This window comes from Dromaius novaehollandiae, chromosome 17, assembly GCF_036370855.1.
Source record: "Dromaius novaehollandiae isolate bDroNov1 chromosome 17, bDroNov1.hap1, whole genome shotgun sequence".
NCBI classification, from domain to species: domain Eukaryota; kingdom Metazoa; phylum Chordata; class Aves; order Casuariiformes; family Dromaiidae; genus Dromaius; species Dromaius novaehollandiae.
The window spans coordinates 10,477,175-10,499,483 of NC_088114.1; the positions used below are offsets into that span (position 1 = coordinate 10,477,175).

The 22,309-nt window shown below is 42.5% G+C and overlaps 1 protein-coding gene across 1 annotated transcript in view; it reads left to right on the forward strand.

Moving 5' to 3' along the window:
* The first annotated feature begins 45 nt into the window (after positions 1–45).
* Positions 46–22,309, forward strand: part of PPIL2 (peptidylprolyl isomerase like 2) — a 78,468-nt gene continuing 56,204 nt past the window's right edge. The window contains exons 1-8 of the mRNA XM_064522134.1: positions 46–348; positions 500–549; positions 1,258–1,303; positions 2,247–2,309; positions 2,496–2,547; positions 17,289–17,340; positions 19,596–19,687; positions 21,534–21,623. Coding sequence (XP_064378204.1) covers positions 317–348; positions 500–549; positions 1,258–1,303; positions 2,247–2,309; positions 2,496–2,547; positions 17,289–17,340; positions 19,596–19,687; positions 21,534–21,623 — 477 coding nt within the window. The 5' untranslated portion in view covers positions 46–316. The remainder of the gene's footprint in view (positions 349–499; positions 550–1,257; positions 1,304–2,246; positions 2,310–2,495; positions 2,548–17,288; positions 17,341–19,595; positions 19,688–21,533; positions 21,624–22,309) is intronic.

Consider the following 22,309-nt stretch of genomic DNA (forward strand, 5'->3'; position numbering starts at 1 on the left):
CCGTTGCCGCCCGGGCCCGGAACACCGCCCACCTCCCTCTGTGTCCGGCCGGCCCCGGAACGCCGCCGCTACCGCCCCCCGTTGCCGCCCGGGCCCGGAACACCGCCCCCTGTGTCCGGCCGCGCCCGGAAGGCCGTCGCCGCCCCGCGTTGCCGCCCGGGCCCGGAACGCCGCCGCACCCGCACCGGAAGACGCCGCGGCCGCTGCCGTGGGAGACGCGGGTGGCTTGGCGACACAGCAGCGCTCGGCCGCGTCTCGGCTCCGCGGCTGCAAGGGAGGGAGCCCGGCGGCGGCGGGGGCCGCCTGAGCCGCCGCCATGGGGAAGAGGCAGCACCAGAAGGACAAGATGTGAGCGGGCGGCGTGGCCGTCGGGCCCGGGGGCGGCGCGGGGGGTGCCGGGTCGGCGGCGGGAGCGCTGGGGGGGCCCGGGCCGGGCGGGGGGAGGGGGGTGTTTGGGCACCCCGGGTGCCGCGGTGCGAGTGAGCGCGGTGTCTTGCAGGTACATCACGTGCGCCGAGTACACGCAGTTCTACGGAGGGAAGAAAGCGGGTGAGTGGCGTCGCGCCTGCTTCGGCCCCTCCGCCTGCTCTCTCTTCACTTCACTGGAGCCCCTCAGGGTTTGTCCTGCGTGTCCTGTCCCCTGCTTCCCTCATCCGGGCACACCGAGGCGCTCGGGGACAAGTGGGGTGGTTTGACATAGGGTGGCTGATGGAGCGACCTCTTGGAGCGGAGCGTCCTCCTGTTGCTGCTCGGGGCTCTGAGCTCGTCGTGAGCTGGCTTTGAACTGCCGGACTTTACAAGCGGGGTCCTAAAAGCGGTGATGCTGATCTTGGGCTTTCGCAGCTGTTCTGCGTGAAAACTGTAGAAATGCAAGGCTTGAAACCCAGATCAGATAATCCCTGCCTTCAACAAGATCTATGTCTATTGGTAGTATAAAGCTTGAAGGTAGTAACAGTATTAACCATCTAACTTAAATTCAGTGCTGTATCACTGTCAGAGTTTTATTTTGATTTTTTTCTAATGTGTATAAGTTCATTTGAGGAGCATACTCATTCTTTGCTTCAGAAGTCAGATTTTTGTTATAGTTTTGCAAGGTCGAGTGTGTTTTTCCATGTCATCAGTAAATTGCTACCACACATATTAGAAAATGTAACTTCCAGATGTTCATTGTCTCCTTAGTTACAGCATCAGGAGTATTTGTGTTACCTAGAATACTATGTATTTATTAAAATCCTGTGTTTTCTTTTTCATAAACAGACCTTCCACGAACTAATTTTAGACGTTTATCGTTTGATCACTGCAGGTAAGAGAACAAAATTACATTATCATTATTAAGTGGCAGATGTATTCATCAGTCTGTTGTTGCCCTTGAACTATTACTGAAGTTACATGTTCTACTGAGGTAGCTATTTTCATTGACTTGCATCTGCTATGAAATTAACGTGGGAAGAAATATTCCAGTAGGAACTGAATCTGTGCCTGTACTTTCCATGATTAGTGTCTATTGAGATTGAACCTGATGGTTAAAAGAATACACAAGTGTTAAAATACTTCAATTAACATGCATGTTCCAGTCTTACAATCCCCATAATTAAGACTTGAATCTCTACTTTTCCCTGGTCAGAACATCCTTAGTCAATTATTCATCTTTCCGAGGCAGTGATTAGATTGAAGGAGTATTTGTGTTAATACTCTATGCTTAGAATTTACTTGAAGTGCTTGAGAGAAAAGAGTGAAGTTAATATTAGTAAAGGTGTTTTAAAAATCCTATTGTGAATCGAATGTTTCAAGAAGTTACCACCCCCATCAACAAGTTACTGTTGCTCAGCGAAAAGCTGGATAGATTATGGAAGTACCTCTGACAGGGGATGCTAATGTGACAGCTGATTACTCACTAACCCGCTTCAGTACCAAGGCAGTGTGTGCTTCAGCCGTCTTTTGTGCTGCTGGGAGCTGGCGTGGCAACGGAAGTGGGCTCGGGAATATTACAATATCCATTCCAGTGGCTGTGTGGTTGTGAGCACTGGCAGCTACAAGTTATTGGACTGCATCGGTTCCTTTCAAAAAAAATTTTTTTTTTAACCTAATTTCTGTGGAATCAGATTGTGGATATTGGTAGCCACTCAGTATTTTCGTTGGTATAGGCCTTGCTTTAATGTGCAAATAAATCAGCAACACATTATTTGCTTCTGTCGTCATGATTTCTAGATGATTTTGCTAAAACAGTGTGTACTTTTTCTTTCTAGTTTGTCTCTGCAGCCATTTGAATACCCAGTTTGCACACCAGATGGGACAGTCTTTGACATACTGTAAGTTACTGTCTTTACTTTGCTTTATTTTTGTGTTGCTGAATAGACTTGCTTACAGCTGTGCTTCAGCCTTCTGTGTGATCATCATTTGGTCTTGGCAAGTTGGCAAAAATAGTCATGCCCATCAAAAACACACGGGTTTCTAGTGGCACTTTTCTCTTACTAGTTTATCCCCTCTCTTTTCAGGAGCATTGTTCCTTGGATAAAGAAATATGGAACCAATCCAATCACAGGAGAAGTAAGTAATTATGGTTGTATTCACGTGATTTGTTGGCTTTCCTTATGTTGAGTTTCCTATTTAATGTGTAGAAGGAACAGAAGTGCATTAATGAAAGCAAAAAAGTTGAATGGAAGTGTTATTTTGAAATATGATATTTGTGAGACCAAGTTTGCTGAAATAAGAGTACAGACTTATTAGGAATCTCTTTCTTAGCTAAAAATATATAAAGGAATCATTTAGATTTGAGACCTGATATCCCTCACTGCCATCCTGCTTATCATCTTTGTAGCAGAAAATAGTGAGCCCCTGACTGTGTGCATGGAGGTGCCAGAGGAGAGAGGAGAGTGTTACGTTTTCTTTTTTTGTATTGGATTGTAACTAACATGCTGGAGGAAGTGAGCAGTTCATTTATATAAATTCCCAGAGTATCTTGCTCGTATTACAGGTGTGCTGTAATTAAAGTCTGTATAGATGAATATGGTAACTCCCCTGCTACTGCTAGTGATGCTCACAAAGCCTAATTGGTGAGTGATAGATGGGTTTTGGAAAAGGCTCTGTGCTGCTGTGTCCTCATACAAGCAGAACTCTGATATGGAGCAAGGTGCTGGCTAGGTCACCTCTACATCTGTGATAAAACTCACAGTGATTCTTCGTAACCAAATGGATACTTGGCTCTATGCAGATTAGAGAGATTAATAGATAATAGTAGTGCGGATTAATGGTATTGTGAGGTGCAAAATGAGTTAATCTTGAAAATATATTTGAGAATAATTTTGTCCCATCTCTCATGATAGTTCATTGTAAGACTGAGATTTCACACTATAATCAGTGCTTTAGTTTTTATATTCCTTTATTCTGCATAACTGATAGCTTACTATCAAGGGATTACTTTGTGTAATAGTGTGAAGCTGTAGAACACCAGATAAAGATGAAATACTGGAGAGATTTCCCTGTTGGCATTGCATTTTTGCTGGTGTGTTTAAAGTGAGTGAATTCTTTATTATGGAATAGAGGAAAAATTTTAAATAGAAATTGCCGCATGACCTACTGAAACTTGTCTCCTCCTTGAGTAAATGCAGTTACTTTCCTGAACGTTAGGTGGCAGCTATTGCACAGGATTTTTGGTTGGCTTGCAGATTGTTTTGTGGTAAGAGATTACCTTTGAAACATCTTGTGTTTGATTAAAGATTTTTCCAGCAGACAGACATGAGGAGAAGCTAAATACAGATGCAGCATTCCAAACTCTAGATGTGAGCAGCCTGTCTGAGACTGGATATCTCTGGAGTTATAGCAAACTGCAGGTGTGTTTGCTTGATGATCATCAGAGGCCTGCCTTTACACACAGAGAGGCCAATATCTGTTATTCAGAAGAAAAGGAATTACAGCTATTTCATTTGTCTTCGCCACCCTCCTAACACCTTACTGCTCTAGGTGTTGGTTGGGAGTTTTGGAGTGTTGCCATATTGCTTGTTTTCCCTCGGATCAACTTCATGACACTTGTTCTCATTTTGTATTGTGAACTGTGATATGGTTTTAAAGTATTTCTGGTAAATGCTAGGCAAGATGTGTAATGTGACTAGTGGTCTTGTGGAGCGCAGGGTGGAAACCTGACGTACGGCATTTGGTCTGTGGCCTCCTAACAGAGTTGTTCCGTTACATCAGGCTAGTTTGCACGCTCCTTCTTGCACTGCCTGTGTTCTGCTGGGAGCACTGTTCCTCCCCAGCAGTAGTATTTTAAAACAGGCTCCTTGTCCCCAAGCAACAGCGCTCTGTTATTATTTCTGCTGATGGAAACTATGCTTTAGGGAACAAGTGAGATTGTGCAGGATTTACCCGGCAAGCCATAAATGCTCAAATGAAGTCCAACTTTGAGGTCTACTAGCATATTCTGACTTGCATTTCTGTAGCTCAGCTGTGGCCACCCCCACCTCTCCTCAGTGTTCCCCCCCCCTTCTCTGTATCGCTCTGTTTGTGGAGCCCTTTCTCCTTTCCTGTTTATTCCGAGGTTGACTTGTGCTGTACCGCTCTGTCCTCCAGAGGACGAAGGCGCTCCACACAACTCAGAAGAGAAAGGAGATGTTTGCGCTTCGTAACAGTGCACAGCCCTGCTGAACCGAGCCCCGTGGAGCTATAGTTTGAAGAATGAGGTTGAAAGAAATGTTGTAACTTGGTCTTTGTTCCCCAGAGAGCCAGTTCTGGTTTTATGAGGAGGAGGGTGGTACTGGGCAGGATGGGGAGGGGTGTGCTGGGACAAGGCAGGGTAGATGGCAGAGGAAATCAGTCAGCTGAGTTTGTGGAGCTCTAGACTTTGCTGACCCCCAGCTTAGTGCTTACCACTCTCTATTTAACTTATCACTGTGCATGCACCTTCTGTTACTTTTACCGCTTGCTCACTGCCAAAGCCAGAAAAAGTTTCTGTGATGGGTTGGTGGCTTGGAGAACTGCGAGTCTCCAGGTTTGTTTAAAAAGGAATTGGGCCACATTAGCTGCGCCACTATTTTGTAAGACAGCTGAGGAAGTTACTTTTAACAGAATGATGATTTGTCAGTGATGAGGCTCTAGAGCATTTTTCCCTTTTTTGTCCTGAAGTTAAAAATGATAATGAAATCCTTTGTGGCTTGTACTTGTGTATTATCGTTTGCTACAGGCTAAACGATGTAAAGAAATCAATAGGCTACTTGGCAAAGGTATCGTTAATGACACACTCATGGCACTCACTAATTCTGTCTAGCTGTCTTGTTTCTGAAGTGGCCTCCTCAGTGGAGATTTTGAGAGCCTTGCAGTCATTAATGTATTTATCTTTGCAGTGCACCCAGGAGGTAGAATTGTGCTAGTCTTTTATTAATTGTGTGTTTGTGGAATTGATCTACAAGTAGGCAGTTACTGCTCTGATTTTCCTGAACCCTAAGCTGTTGCACTAGCCTTCCTTTTAAAGGAATTTTGCAATACTGAGATTGCAGTTATTCTTTGAGATGTGTAAAACATTTTTTTTTTTTGCTTTCCTTCCCTACAATTTCTCATGGTTTATTTCCTCTTTCTTTCCTGAATATCCTCTTGAGGTGCAGTGTGGACACCAATATCCTTTTTAGGAGAAACAAATCACCATTGACCTCTGTCTAGAGTTTCCCATGAGCTATTCCAGAAAGTAACCTTAGATTCTTTTTTTCCCCCCTTTTTAATAATGTATAGCAGTAAAAAACCATTTCTCTTACTACACTGATAATTTTGGAAGAAGCAGTGCATCTCCTGCAGCCGAACCACAGCCTATCAGGTGGTGTTGACTTGCTTACATTTTTGTCAGCTTTGCCAGGACACTGCCCTAGCTTATGTTTACACTGAAATTGCATCAAATAAAGGGTAACTGGGAAAGTCATAGTTATCTCATTCCTTTTCACTGAGAACAGCACTTTGGCTTCTCAGGCTTGCGGAGAGCTGCAGGCTTGCCAGAACGTGTCGTGCAGCGGCGCGCTGCCAGCGCTGACCGCCTGCCCGCCCCAGGCGGGCGGCTGGGCTCGCGAGTGCCGCTGCCAGGAAATGAGCTGGTCGGGTCCTGTCGGGTTTGTTGGAATCCCAGATATGAGCAGATGATGGAGCTGCATGAAGGTAGCAGCGTGCCTTTTCACAGGAATTCAGGGGAAATAGTTCTTTGTTGTACAGATATCTTATATGCGAGTTATTTTTCTCCTTTTTATTGTAATGTTTTCAATGTAAAGACCCATTTTTTCCACTCTGGTTCACTGACATTTGCAATATGTGTGGGCAGACTATATTACTGGGGTCAGACTTCAGCTCTGTTAGGAGTCTGGCTCCATAACCCTGGGCAAATTGTTTCTCTCCCCATCTCAGAAGTAGCTACTGTCTCGGTCCCCTGCTCTCACTTTTCTGTGGGAATTTAGTTCTTTTGGACAGTTTCAAGTCAGTTTGTCTCTGGTATTTGTTTCTAAGGCTTTGGTCCAAAGTCAGTGGTGACTGTGAGGACATCTGTTTTTATACTCAGAGAGGGCTCATCTATGTGAATTTTTGTGCACTTTTCAGAGCAAGCTAAGATCTGCATGGCTACTGAGTCTGCAGACTCAGAAAAGAGAAAAGAGAAGCAGTTCCCATGTTAAGGGGCATGTGTGGCTGTCACAAATGGATCTGTCTCAAAGGGTGAAAAAGATTTGGTGGCTCAGTCAAGTTAACTTAACTTGGGCTTACCATACACCTGCGAGTCCGGCTGAGACACCAGAAGGCACTGCCTGGCGGTTGCGGTAGCTCCACGATCCCTGCAGACATGGTGGTAGCTCTGCTCTGCAGAGGTGCCCAGCCCTGGGCTGCCGGGCACCGTATGCGAGTGCTTCTCCTCTGCGAAAGTGCAGGTGAGCCAGCTCGGTTTCTGCCGTGTCTGCCCTGCTGCGGAGCTGCTGCCGCCGTGCTGGGGCTGGGCGGCAGGAGAGGTGCTGCCATGCCTGCCGGGAGCCGGGCTGAGCCAGAGCTCGGCTCCGCTCTGGTCTCTGCCTGCCAGCGGGTTGCATGGGTTCGGAGGTGAGCGAGCTCCTGGCAGCCAGCTGGAAACTGTTTATCAGTCCTTTTTCCCCCATTTTTGCATGGAGTCCGGTGGTTGGTGGGGAATTTTTGACAAAGTGGATGGAAAACGACATTCATTGAAATCAAAACTCTTTGCAGGTATGGTTTTCAAAGAAACAGGTTTTGGGAAAGTGTTCTCAGCTCCGTGGTGAAATTTCTGACCATAACTGCGGAGACAAGTACTTATCTGGGACATAAGAGATTAGGACTCACGTTTCTGGTCCAGATGAGACACAGCACAGTTTGGTTTGTGCCCTGTCTTATGCAAAGTTAGGATCTGGACCTATAGCCTATTTTGAGAGAGTCTTTCTTTAAGTTAGCATCTTACCGACAGAAGTAAGGAAATCTTTCAAATTTGGAGGATTTTCTAGAATTGTTAAAGCCTTCTGCCTGGGCTTCCACAGAAAATATCCATAAAAAGGAGTCTGGGGATACAAAAAAGCAGCGGAAGGCAGAGCCAGTGGCATGGGAAATAACGGCTGGCTTTGGGGTTGGAAGGTTGCAGATCTCTGATTTTTTTCCCACTGAAAGATCTGCCTTCTTAGAAGAGAGAGCTCTGCCCAAAGTCTTGCTCCACATAAAGGTAAATATTTCTGTTGTTCTCCCATCCTCTCAGTCCTTTATTTACCAAATAAAAATGACTCGGGGTGAGATTGACTAATATGATCAAATACTTGAGGGTCTTAGATGCCTGGCAGTACAGGTGCGTGCCTCATCTGCTCTAAGCCTGCCGGATGCGCTCCTCGGAAGCACCTGGAGAGGCAGACCTTGCCCCTCGCCGTGCCCCGCAGCAGTGACGGGAGCGCAGGGGGCACCTCTTCAGTCTGGCACTGCTGGCGTACAGACGTTGCCGGTGGGGAGACATTGGCAGGGCCGTTTTTTTAATTGTTTGTTTGAAATTAATTTGGCAATGTGATGCTTGCCTGAGTAGTTACAGGCACCTTCAGAAATACTAATTTTTTGTCCCCAAAGAAAAGGTTGTAACTGAGCCTGCTATTTTAAAACTTTGGAAAAGTCATTCTCGATTACATTCCTTCAGTATGTTTATGGGCTCATTCTTCTCCCAGGTGCTGGTGGCTATTGTTACCTCCTTTAATTGTGAAAGCACATTTTCTTTTCAATTTGATAACTGAGGTTCAGGCAGTCTCAGAAATTCATTGCTGGTACTGAAGTGGGAGAAGCTTGCTGATGAGGTTAACGGAGATGGTATGTTGCAGATTTACTTTCTTACCTCTGAATGAATTAATCGCACTTTAAATATGAACAAACAAGTCATTGGGGCTTTTTTCTGCTCTAAAAAAGTCCTTGGCTATCTGAATAAGGGAAATCCTGCCTGAAAAGGATACAGAAATTGGAGCAAAGGTGAAACTTCCTTAAACATTAAAGTGTTTTTACTGTGTATATATTTTGAGAACATAGATACAAAGATAAAAGCTCTGACAATAATTTCTTCACCTGAGAAGGAGGGCTTGGGTATATGTTGTTGTTGTCGTTTTACAGTGTTGTAACTAAAGAAACTACATGGGATCAGAAGTGTGAGAAATACCTGGTACTGTATTGTAGGAACAGGTGTTAAAGCACAGATTAAATTCCAGCCAAGGCTTTATGGTTCACTACAAATTGCTCTACACCTTTATTGAGTAATCAGTACAGAGCCCGTGTGCCTCAGGAATGGATTCTGGTAAATGGGTTGCAGGAGCCAGAGGGGGAAAGACCGAGATGACAAACAAAACCACCAGTGTTGGATGAGCTGAGTGGAACAGGTCTCTGGCCTGACTGGGGGCGAGGACAAGTTCATGTTTAGTGTGATCCTTACTGCCTAAATCAAGGGTGATTGTGGCTTTTAACTTAGTTCTTTTGGTTTGTGTGGTAATTCTCTGCAAATTGCTGTTTTAATTGTGTTATTCCAGATGTGTTCCTAGCTAATGAGCAGCAAGTAATGGATGTCCTCAGACAGGGATCGGTGGTTTGAAGGTGACCCCTCTGGTGCCAGTGTAGCAGTAGCTGCCATTGGAATACACTGTCAGGAAAATGTAATAGCTGTAGATAATGTTGAGTATGACGAACTTTCTGAATACTTGTCTAGACCTTTCTGCAACATGGCAGTAATACTATCTTAGGATTTGGAGGGTCTTTTAAAGGTGGCATGTTGCAGCATGAGTCAACTCTTCCTCATGAGTTTTCAGTTTTACTTTTTTTTTTCTCTCTCTTGAAAGAAAAAAAGTCTTTCTTCGCTCTGACTCTTTCCAAAGAGAATGTGCTTACTCTGAGCATTTTCATTCTTTGTCTAAATATAAAATGCTGCGAGAGGAAAATGCTGTGCAGCCTTATATAGTCAGGCTATCTCCACATCAGTTTTCTATTTCTAGAGTGCTGGGACTATCTAATTATGAGGAAAATAGTTTGACCAATCAAGATATTTTTCATTATTTAGAAAAATACAGGAGTGCAACATCCCCCTTTCATGGTTTTTTTCCCTCCAGATCTGGGACAACGTCTGAAATTCAAGTAGCCTGTTACATTTTCTCCTTGGGGCGTTGAAAATGAATGATCATTTAGGCGGATCAGTAACTTCAGATCTCATTTGGCTTTAGCGTAACTGATGAATAAATGAGAAATTTAAGTCTTTTCTAGGGGAAACTTGTTACATGCATGTCAGAAGAAGTTGGCACATCTTCAGCTTTAGAATTCAAGGTATATTTCTTATTTTGTCTGATGCAATTCAGTCAGATGCTCAGCTGTTACACAGGTGGACATGTCAGTTGCTCTTTTTTCCTTTCGATAAACTCACTGTACTTTTTCACTTCACATTCGAAATGAAGGATTTGTTGTTGTTATTTATTTGTGAGATAGTTCCCGTGGGGGTGGCAGTACAGTGTTGTTCTCAGTAATAGCTTACTACAGAGTCGAAAATAACGCTTACAGGAATAAAACCAGGGGGAGCCTTGTTGTTTAAAAATGATTTAGAGAAACCCACCTTTAGGTAATTTTCCTGTGCTGCAGAAGGAAGAGTGAAAGGATCAGGAACATAAGGCTGGGAAACTCTCTTAGGTCTTCAACTCTCCTGTAATTTACTTTGTAAACTTTGTGCTCTGTCTTGAATTAGTTTGCTTTTTCCCTGCTACAGTTGCTGAGAGGTTGTCCTGATGCCTTTCCATTGGACAGCTATCTTCTGTAAATTTTGGTTTTGAGCAGCTTATTCTCATTTCCATTTGTGCCAGTATTGCTCTTCTCACAGTTAGTGTTTACAGCTGTATATTTGTTACAAAGGAATCCAAAGCTTTCTTGACATTTTCTTGTTGAGACTTGTATTTTCCTGTCACATGTTCATCTTGCCTGTAGGTTCTCTGTTCCCCGAATAGTCACAGTCATACTTCTCTGCATCTAGTTTAATTTTAATTTATCTTCTTTGAACCTAGGTAATCTTAATTATACATAAAGAATGCTGGGCGAATGCCTCCTACAGTGGGGGGAATATTTTCTAATCTCTCCTTGCAATACTTTGATAGTACTTTGATACATTATACATGATATTTTAAGACAGAAAATGTTTTTAGAGTATGTGTTGAGACATGAAGGTTGCTGTCAGCATATGATAAGTTGACAATTTTCTCTTGATAGCTTCAGTCATTTCAGAAGCAGGTACTTTTATAAATAGGAATTAGTCAGGATGAGCTGTGGTTCTTCCTGTGCTTTTTTGGTTTCCAGTTGAATGTAGTGAATGTAGCATGTTTTTCAGAAACGAGTGGTTCCAGCCTTCTCTACTGATTCATTAAAAAACTCTCTCCAGGTGCATTTTTATCTGAGTGGGTAGCAAATATAGGCCTCTCTGCTCAGATGTCTAGAATCCACTTTCAACAAGATGAACTCTTCAATATGCAGCAACTGGACCATGTCTTCTTACCTCATTTGCTTCAGAAATTATTAGCTTTTAGTCAACAGGCTACATGAGTTAATATTTGACTAGTGACCGTAAATTTCCAAGGTCCCTGGACAGAAACATATTAGGACATGATTCCTGCCCAGAGGAACAATCAGAAAATTGTGTGTCATAACTGGTAATGGTCATAAAGCACATGCAGGTCAAGGGGATGAATTAGCTAATAACCTGAAAGATGACTCTCCTTTCTTTCTGGTGAACACGTGGATAATTGTTGGCTGTTTCTCTTCCAAAGTTGTATCTGTGCAAAGTAGACAGACAGTTGTATCTGTCTACTACAGTAGGCAGTAGTGCAGGCAGCCCCAATAAACGTTGGCTTTTTTCTGTCTTAAAACGTGGGTTTGTTTTTTAATTCCCTAAGTCTTTGAGAAACAGTGAAGGCAAAGAAGATGAGATTTGCCTAGACTTCCTGTCCAAGGACTTTGTCGTAAGGAGCAGTTTAAAACTCCCCAGTATCATGAGTCACTGGCCAAGCTGCTGTGCCTCCTTCGTACCTTGCCGATGGGAATTGTGGTGGTGGTAGGTGACGTTTTATCCAGTAAGCCGGCTCTGGACACAGACAGATAAACATGTCTAGCATTATTCCTAATGAATTACTTCCCTTACAGCGAAAAAGTATTTACATCTAGATTTTATGGACTGAACAGATGGTCTCTTTTTTCCAACCCCCCCTCCTCGTTTTGGAGGAAGTGTGCACAGTGGATGGGGTTTCATGATTGTGACACTTGAAAAACTGGCAGCTGTGAAACGCTCTAGCCTTAAATGAGATGCAGCAAGAGGTTTCCCACAGATCTTTGCTTGCCTGTTCTTCATTAAAATTGGAGACTAGCTTTTTGATGCTGCTGCATAGCTTTATTTCCATAAACCATGTTGGATTTGGCGGTGGATACGTTCTTTGCATCGATAGACTTCTGACTGCATTAAGGTTGCAGGCTTAATCTTATATGTGAAACAGCACATCTCTTTTTCACAGTATCTTCTGTTAACGAACTCTTTGATACAGCAACGCTGTTGCTGGTATCTCAGAGCCCTGTGTATGTTATCAAACATGTCTTTATGATTCTCTAGACAAGGCTTTGGTGACTATGGTGTCAGTTTAATTAAAATTTAGATATGGGAAAGTAGTGGTCTGGAAGTGGGTAGTGAAGGATCTTTTGTATACATTTCCATACTAGATGAAAGTCTTGGATGAAGCTATATTTAACTGTACTTAACTGCGGAAGTGAACTGAGGTTCTCTCTTTAGCACTTGGTAGGCAGTTGTCCATATAATAAATATCTAGCATTTATGCTATTGAACTGAGCATAGAAATGTTTGCTTGAATCAGGAGACTGTTCTGTCCTGTTGGTTTTTGACCCAAAACTTTCCATGAAGTATTGAACTGCATGAATACGGCTTATCTTGTTAAACTAGTGCTGCTGTTGCCTGTGGCATTCCCATGTGTGTAGAATTGCTGGGGGTTTCCAATGCTTTTCATCATCGTTAAATCTACTTTAAAGGTCTGAAATGAGGAACAGTATATATGTAGTTATTCAAATACAGTTCCAGCATTCAGTTATTATCTTCATTTTTCTCGAAGGTCCTACATCAGGAAAAATTATATGATGACTTCTTGAAATGTGAAGTTGTGTGCATAAAATAATAGGTCTCTTTAAAGGAACCAAGAATTTAATACAAAATTCCTGTGCTGTTAAGATGAATTTGATACTTGGTAGGCAACATTCAATTTTAATGTTAGTATTTAGTTTGGTTTTCTCTTCTATTTATGGTATTCCTTGTCGCTTGTTTTGGTAGGATGAGAACCTACCAAATGGTCATGTCAGCACTGGATAATTTTGACCTGGTGTTGTCTAATGGTTCAGATGTGACACATGAATTTTTCCCATGATACCATCACTGGATTATTGTGTGCTCCTGCCAGAGGCCGTTAGGAAGGGATCCAATACCTAAGCGTTTAACATTTTAATGTTATGCGGTTCCCATTGATACAGTGGGAAAATCCATATTTAGGAAATACAGTGCATGCTGCACCTCACCAACTCTGTCCGCGTGTGCTTAAAGACTCGAGTGAGTCCTCGTGACTGTTTCCCCGGCGGCTGCGTGTCCGGCAGGGTCAGCACCTCGCTGACACCGCCACCGCGCTGCCCCGACCAAAGGCAGTGGGAGCGGGTCGCTAACGGATGCGCCAGGGCTGGAGGTCGTATCGTCACGAGACGCGCGGCGATGGCAAAGAACGGCTTAATTCGAAACACGCGGCACGCTGCGTCCAAAGGCTGCCACAGTGCCCCACTAACCTCCCCGTCTCAATAACCTTTGCTTCGCGCGCCGATAAAGGAGCTGCCCTTCGGGACGGCAGGAGGGATGAGCGGCGGCGGCCGAGGGGGGGGCGGGGGCTGGGTGCTGCCGCGAGAAAGTAGGTCATGGCCAAAAGTAGCCTTGGCTGGCTCCGGGGAAGCGTGCCTGCGAGCGAGGAGTCAGCTGAGGAAAAAGCCTGGATGTCTTTTGTTTTTGGTTTTTTTTTTTTTTTTTTTTTTTTTTTAGCCCTCCCTTGTTGTTGAGCAGCTGGCGTTACATGTCATTAAGTGATTCGGCTTTGCAGTATTCTTGCATGAAATATTTATAGAAGTGAACATACAGCTTTTATTTTTGTTTAGGGCAAGTGGTGCGTGCTTGTGGCGTTTCATTTTGATTGCAAGTTTTGATTATGATTTTGGAATTTTAATTAGATAAAGTGTTTTTTTAATAAATGTTGCTTTTTCCTTCCTTTCTTCACTGGAAATTTAGTGAAACTTGATAGTAGGTGCGTGGTGGGGTGACTCATTAGAAACAGTTTTGAACTCGAGCTGTGTATTCAGTATTTTAGCTCCTTTATGTTTTATTAGTAATAAGCAATACATGAACACAAGTACTTTAACTCATTTAAGGACTCATTCACTCCTGCTGTCGCTTCCTGGGAAGACTAGCTCCTCTGTTTGTGGCATAATGGTCATTTCCATGGCAACAAACTGTGCTGTGGCACTTGGAAAGCTTTGGCTTCTGATGGAGGATAAATAAAAGCAGATTCACCCACATGCAGGATAATCCTGTTTTCATGTGAAAGGAAGAACTCGAGAAGATAAAAAAGATGATATAGGTTTCAGGTGTCGTCTCCTGTCGTAGTGTCGTGTGTGATGTGTAGGTCTTCAAAAATTGGACCTGCTGGAAAGGCCGGCTCGTAGGCCGGGGTCCCCGCTCGCAGCCGTCCCGCGCGCGACTGCTGACACCGCCAGCCCTGCCTTGGGCACGGCGCTGCCTCTGTCGGCCCTGGGAACTCTCTGTGGCCCATCAGAGCCCATTTTTACTGTTTTGGTGCTCCAAAGACATTGACGAATCCTGTCTTTCCACACATTAGACATGTCAATCAACTTCTAAAAATATTTCTCAGGTGTAGCCCTAGTTATATTCTCCTTGTCTAGTTTCTCATATACAACCCGCAGTCCATTTCTGTCCCTCTTCGTAAGCAGCTTGCACAAAGAACATCCTTGGTAAGTATTAGAGAGGTGCCTCATGAGGCGGCAGCAGGCCGTGCTCGAGCGCAAAGCTGGTCTCACCTGAGCTGGAGGACAGAGCTTCGCTGAAGGGTGATCTGAAGTGCCAAGGTCACTTCTTTAATACGCGTTTGACAGGAGGCTGGTCTGAGGCGGTAAAACGTCCGTGTCCGGACAGCGCTCCAGCGTGAAGCTCTCCTCCTGGAAGGAGACTCCGAGTCATGCATGCATTTCAACTCTTAAATGAAAATGGCTGTTTTTTAATCTATTGTTAACACACAAGACTGTATAAGAGCTGGTCTCAGAGGGGAACAGATAGCAGCATAAGCAACTGGTGCACCATGAGTAACTGAGGCTAAAAACTAACCCTTTTCCATATTATGGAAAGGTGCGACCTGAAATGCTGTACTATTTCCTTGAGTACAGAGCACAAAGTCCAAGGGCTTGGCAGCGCTTGTAACGACACATCTTGCTTTGACAGATGAAACAGTGCACTGCAGCTTTTGTTACCTCTAAAGTCTGTACAGCAGTTTAGTCTCTGTTCCACTAAATTTCTGTCAAGGTGTAAAGCTTAATCTTCAGTCATGCTGGAGTCTTTCCTGGAGACCTGTTTGCATTTTTGTTTAAAGATGATCTGCTCACATGTTTTGGGGATAGCTGAAGTCTGCCAGGAAGATGCTTTAAAAGCCTTTCTTTTAAATTGTCAGTGTTTGCAGAGGTCACTTCTCCAAAGAAGCTTTTTTCTTTTTAAACATAATTTTTGGGCTGTTCCACAACACGTGCACAGATGGATGCTGCTTTGTGCTAAAAAGTTGTTTAGGTTGAACAGATCTGTCCAGGATCGTATGTTCATTTTGGCACCTCTGCTATCTCCCTACTACTTCTTGGACAATTTTGTTCTAGTAAAAAGATAAATAAGTAAATGAATAAAATTCTGTATTCACTTAGTCCTTTGAGAACCTGCTGTTGCCTTGCTGTATCTCTCTCTATCCCAGCAGTGTGCAGATGAATTTTTTTTTTTCCCTTGAGAATCCATTTAATAAAACCAACCATACTGGTCTTGCATCTCCTAACTATGGGACCCAATATCATCCATTCTGGCCTCTCTCTTCCCTTCCCCATCCTCTTCCTACTAGCCCTCCATCTCTTGTTGTTCCTCTTGCTAATAAACCAGAGAGATAGTTACCTTCCTGGCAGCAAATTAGCCTGCCGGATGACTAAAAACAACTGGAGAAGCGCCCTCCTGCAAGGGAACAAATGCAGCTGTCATAGCGTGTATGCTCTGAACCAGGAATATGAGGTTTGATTAGACATAGAAAACCCACTGCCTTAGCGTCACACGGTTTTGTTATCACTGTTTGCCCCAGTGATTGAACTAGCAGTGTCGGCGCCGCGGCTGGCAGGTCTCCGCTCGTGTCTGTTTATAAAGAGCTGTCTGGGTCATAAGAACATCCCTAATCCATTCAGGTGCGTGTTTTGAGAAGAGAACTGATTGTTTCTTTTAAAAGGCCTGTGCTCCGTGTGCTTTTAAGGGTGAATCTGGCAGTGAAACTGTTTCTGACAGCTGATACAATCAAAGGGCTTTTTTTATTCCTGAGATCCTGACTCAGCTTTGAAGCCTGCTGCTTGCTGGGCTCGGTTTTGTGTCTGGCTGGATGCCGCAGCCGAGCACCGCCTGTCCCTCCTGGCGGCTCCTGCCGCAGGCTTGGGGGGACCTGGGGCAGCTCCCACGGTCTTGGTGTGCCCCGTCACGCTACCGCGGTGTCCGGGTTGCATCTTGGCCCTCTCGCATGACTGGCATATGTGGGCCTGCCCCATCACGTTCCTGAAAATGCACCTTTACTTTGGACACGTTTGAGGGCTTTCATGTGTTAGGGAGGCTCCAAGGAGGGCACAGCCTGGTCTTCCAGAACGGTTTGCTCTCCCCAGCCTGCGTTGGAGGTCCTTCTGCAGAGAGGACAGCCCAAAAGGCCGTGTAAATCGTTCCAGCGCAGTGTGGAAGTTAGTTTAATTTGCGGTGCTCTGTCTGAATCAGAGGGCCTTGACCTCTCCGCATCCACCTGTGCGATCTCCCTCCATCGGCTGTTGCCGCAGTCCCGTAATCCATGGAGCTGTTACAGGAATTAGCCATTGCCAAGCTGCGTTCTGGCAGACCGCCCCAGTGTCCCCAACATGGTTCCCCAAAGTCACACCTCTGCTTCTCTTCGTTATTGCCAGCACTTTATTAGTTACCATGAGGGCTCCACTATGAGTTTGCTAAAGGAAAAGAAAGATGATAGCTACTTCAGGAAAAAATAATAAGCTTGACTGCCAAAATAGTTTTCTGGCCTTATGACTTTCATCAGAGATCCTTTCAGAATTGTCCCTTCTGGGCGGCAGCAATAATCTTTGCCTCTTACCTTCTCATGCTAACTCCCCTTTTGATTTGCGCCAAGACAAAGTTGCATTAATTCTCAAGTTTATGCACTTTGTTTTAGCACTGTACTTTATCAAACTACAACACTGTAAATAAATCGACTTCCAGGTCTCAGGTTCCTTGAGCCTTGCTTTTGTGGGCTGTCTATAACTGTTAATTTTCCAGGGTTGTTGTGATCCAAATGACTTGCGGTTTATTGTTAATTAATTACGTAATATTAAAGTACCAACACTAATGTCACAGTTTCCTTTTATTTCCATGGTTAGATTCTGTTGTGATTAAATTTTTTTTCATGTTTTATTTTCTGTAGAAACTAGATGCCAAATCACTTATAAAGCTAAATTTTGCTAAAAACAGTGAAGGTAAGTGCAGTAAATTTGGTTTTTTTTCTTAGTGCACGCTTTAATAAAACCTTGTTTGTCTCCTACTCATGTAAAATTATGTAGCTTGTGTTCTCTGTTATGTTTATTTTTTGAGTAGAATAACTGCTTGCTGTGATCAACTTGTTTATCTTTAAAGCCCCATTTCTGTTGTCTTTACACTGGTGAGCTGGAAACTACTCAACAATTTCACTTTGCTATAGCTATACTGCAGTAAGGTACTATTTACTGTAAGGAAAAATATCAGAAATGGCTGAATTTCTGTACTGTGTTATCTTTTTCTAACTTATTTGTGGCATTATTTGCTATTCATTTGATTTTGAGCAACTTTTTGTTTATAAAATTAACTATTCTTAAATGAACACGTGGGATTTTATGAGTAGCAGCATGCAAGAAAGCAGCCTTGAGTTTTATCTCTGCAGGCTAAAGATATAAAACCTGACGTCAAAGAAAGGATATCAGGAATAAAAGAAAAGAATTGAGATGAATTCATCTTTTGTGAGACAGATAATGATTCTTTTGAAGTGAGAGTGACAAGGATCAGGTGGGAATAAAATTCTGGAGCACTTGTCTCCTCACCCTACCAAAGTCCATAGGTCATGGTCTCTTCTCAGACTGCTGTAGCTGATGGCTTTCTGCTGAGTCTTGTGTTCTGTATATCTCAAGAGCCGGGAGTTAAGAATGGTCACTAGTTGCTGTGGCCAAGGTTTTTGAAAGATACTGTGATATTGTGCTTTCTTTAAAGAAGTCCAGTTAATGATGCTGAGGTGGAAAGCTGGCAGTCATGCAGTCTCAGAATCCTTTCCCCTTTTAAAAAAAAAAAAAAGAATGCACGTTGTTTCATTAACAGATGAAGGGAAAACACAATAAAAGAGGTAGAATAGAAATATTGTGTTCTGGTCTATCAAAAAACATTTCTTTAAAACATAACATGTAGAAATATTGCTGTGTATACAGGATCTCTTCTGTTCACACCTGTCCAATAAAAAAGGCCTTCAGATATTGCAGTTTCTTCCATTCAACGATGCCTCTTTAGCTGAACACCTTCTATACAGATCAACAGCATGTATGTGCCCTCATGAGCCTCACTTTTGCTAAAAGGGAAACCATGGTGATTTGCTTTATTTTATGCAGCTGAAATGAGACCTCATGTTTCACTAGTGTGTTTATGTATCCATCAGTTGGGCCATACCCTGATGCCACTTCTAGAAAGTCCTTTCTAAACTTTCTCCTGAATTTCAGGCCTTTGTGGTAACGGCTTTCCTTCAGCTCTAGTGACAGTAACAAAAATAAACCCAAACTTTTACTTGCTTTTGCATGTCGGAGGCTAGAGTATCTCCTCTGGCTGATTCCTTAATAGGTAAATGCTCGGTAGGTGCTTGCTTTCGCTGTCTTTGCAGGTGCTGTGAGCAATATATATTCCGGTCTCCCTGCTGGTTTTGATTTTCAGATGGTAATTAGGAAGAAAAGAATCAAATAGGCCTAACTTATTTCCAAACCTTACCCAAAATCCCCAGTCTAGCAAACTGATCAAGTATTAATAATCTTCTCTTAATTGCTTTCTGCTGAGCTCATCCAGACATTTTTATTTTTCCTCATCCATTGGCTTCCATCAGTTTGCTTGTTGTTGACATGCTTAATATTTATGCTGACCCTCTTGGGAAAATTCACAGCTTGATTAAAGCAGAAGCTGGGTTCCTTATCAAATAACGTGTTCAGATTTAATGGAGTTCTGCTTGCCACATTTGAATGCAAAATGCTCTCGTCTCTTAAAAGCACAGCAGCTTTCAAAGGGCATCATCTGCTGTAAACTTTTGTTGGGTATAAACTAAACTTGTATTGCTAAGAGCAATGCTGAAAATAGAGCACTGGGCACTTAGAAGATACAGGCTCATGCTCTCAATAGAGCTTTGATTACAGCAATAATAATCATATTGTGAGACTTCATAGATATCAAGCATGTTGGATGAAGTTTTGCGCTGGGGGATTGAGGGCAGTAGATTTCAAAACTGTATTTCCTTTTCCTGAGTTATAATTCTCTTACGTGTTACTTTTTCTGTTTAGCACTGAAGAATCGGAGCATGAGTTAAAACAACACTAAATAGACAGTAAAGTTGCATTTTATGTTAAAAAGGAATGTAAATATTCTTCACAAAGATAACAAACTAGCTATTCTGTATTTTAAAACAATCATGAGGGCTTTATGCCAAATTCAGACTTTTCCCCGCTCTTATCAGGTAAATACCACTGTCCAGTGCTGTTTACTGTATTCACCAATAACTCTCATATTGTGGCCATCAAGACAACTGGAAATGTGTTTGCCTATGAGGTAAGTTCTCTTTTGCATTTCTTTATTAATATTTTATTCTTGATGCGTTTGATTCAAGATCACAAACAGCTTTACAAAGATAGGTAAGTTTTATTCTTGTTTATAGCTAAGGAAATTAAAGTATATAGAGATGAACTGCTTTCACATGGACATGAAATGTCTTGGCCACACAAACTGTCACCTCACTTGTGCCTTCAGAATATCAGTAAACTCAGAATACAATTTAAAAGCTACTTTTTAAAGTCTTTTCCATAATTAATTTGTATGGGACCAAATATTGTAGAGGTTTGTAGACCAAAATGTGTTGCTTTTATGTGCTCTTTGTTTGAATTAATAAACAAATTTTCTGTTGTCTTCTTTCTAATATCATCGGTCATCACCAAAACACAAATTGCCTGCTGTCTGTTCACATCAATGAATAAGAAAGAGTATTTTAACTGGAGCTGGGGAAAGAGTGGGGAAAATGCCTTAGTAGACATGTCAGCTATGGTTTGATTGGTGTTTTGTGAACATTTGTGTGATCCCAAGTGGAATTCCTGTTGTAACTTTTTGTTTGTTTGTATAACCTTTACTGTAAAAGCAAGTGTTATTAATTTTTCAGTAGCAGATAAATCCTTCAGTTAATGGATCCATATCTATTATTGTAAAAAGTCTGAACATTGAAACATCTGCTTATTGAAATTTATTGATGGGAAATTCCTACAGAGCTTCAGGATATTGAGAGGCAAAAAGCTGAAACACTTTCAAACAGGGAAAAGGCTAGATTTATCACGTTTTTGAAAAATTACTCTGTCATAGTTGAACAGACTTCATTCCAGTTTCAAGAATGGCCAAGATTAGGTTAAAATAGAAAATATTTCTGTTCCTTCTGGAAACTTGAGGATTTGATTGCTGTGATTAAAAGCAGGAATGATTTTAGAGTAGTCTGTTAAATGCTTGTCCATGTTGTAAAACTGTTACTCAGTCTGTCGTATTTATAGTACAATGCTTCCTAAAGAGAAGCTTGTCAACAGGGTTTTATTCTCATGGGGTATATCACTTGAAACAAAACATTTATCTATTTACTATAAGCTCAGAATTCATGTGTGGGCTTCTGGAGTTACTAGAAAAATACTATCAATTTCATCTGAGGAGACGAGAGGGCATGTGGGTGAATAACGCTGAAGCTGTGTTTTTGCAGGTAGACCTCCATAGTCATCTGTCCACATGATGCACTTGATCGTAAGAACAATGTGTTTATTCCACATTGGTTCTTACTATGAAGTAACATGCTGCTGCTTTGTAGAGCATCATTTAATTTTTTCAGGTGAACATAAGCGTTGTTCCAGGCTAGAAGCAGGGGAGGGGGTGGATAGAGTATGAGGGACTAATGCAGTTTTGCGTCTGCTCTTGTCCCAGCTGACCTGGAACATGCATCTTTCACTGAGAGGTGCTGATGGGGAGAGGGAGATATGGACCCCTTGTTAAAGCTGCCTGTCTTACACCATCTGTAAAATACTTGACCTAGAAAACTACAAGCGGAGCTTTTTATTTTGGCACCACTTTTAAGATGAATTTGGTTAAAATCGTGTGTATAAGTAGGGAATGCAAATTACTTTTTCTTTTTCTTTTTTTTTTTTTTAAGAAAAAAGCTTGAATTGGGTAGAGATGAAATAAAGGCTTCTCATTTCTCATCTCTGTTGAGGTGCACAGTGAAAATACTGCAACTGCCAATTGAGAATGGAGGGGTGAAATTGTTTTCTTCATCATTTGTATCTTAAGGTTTGGGTAGCATCACATGTCTACTTGTAATATTTACTCATTAGAGTGTGATTTTTAATATCTATATCTTTCACCTGGCCATTAGGCAGTTGAGCAGCTGAACATAAAACCAAAGAGCTACAAGGATCTCTTGACAGATGAGCCCTTCACTCGGCAAGACATTGTGACACTGCAGGTAAACTTTCCTCTCTTCTGCGTGTCTTATAATAAGTAATAACACCTCACTTGCTGCAAAAAAAGGTGTAAACTGTTATAGCATTTGTATAGAATAAGTGAATTGAGAAATATCGTTCTGCAGGTGGTGTTGGTTAGGAGACCTGCTCCGTTTTCTTTGTTACCCGGATGAGCCACAAAGATGCCATGTAACTTAGAGCCTGAAAAATCTTTGCAGTGATTTTTGCGTGCCCTGTGTATAAGTAGATTGTATTAGCTGAACTTTGTGAATTGAAGAACAAGAATGCATGGTGCACAAAAAAGTCAAGGATACAATGTAAAAATGTGAGTTTTGACAAATCTATTTGCATTACTCACCAGTTTGCTGTATCTTACGGAATATAAGATGTATGTAATCATAAGTTTTAGTTATGAAACTACTCATAAGGATTTTTATTTGGTTGTGTCTATCAGTTTTACCTGAAAATTGTTGCACCGCTGATTTGTTGTGAGACTTAACAGAACTGCATTAGGATAAGGGTTGAGACTGGATAAGGGAAAGGAAAAGATATGTCCAGAATCATCTTCAGCTGTGGACAGCCACCAGCACATGGTCTGTGTTATCCAAAGCAACATTCTTTAGAAGGGACAAAGTTTGCATATAGAAGACTTTAACATTGAAGCTGAAGTTGATTGTCCATATTAGTC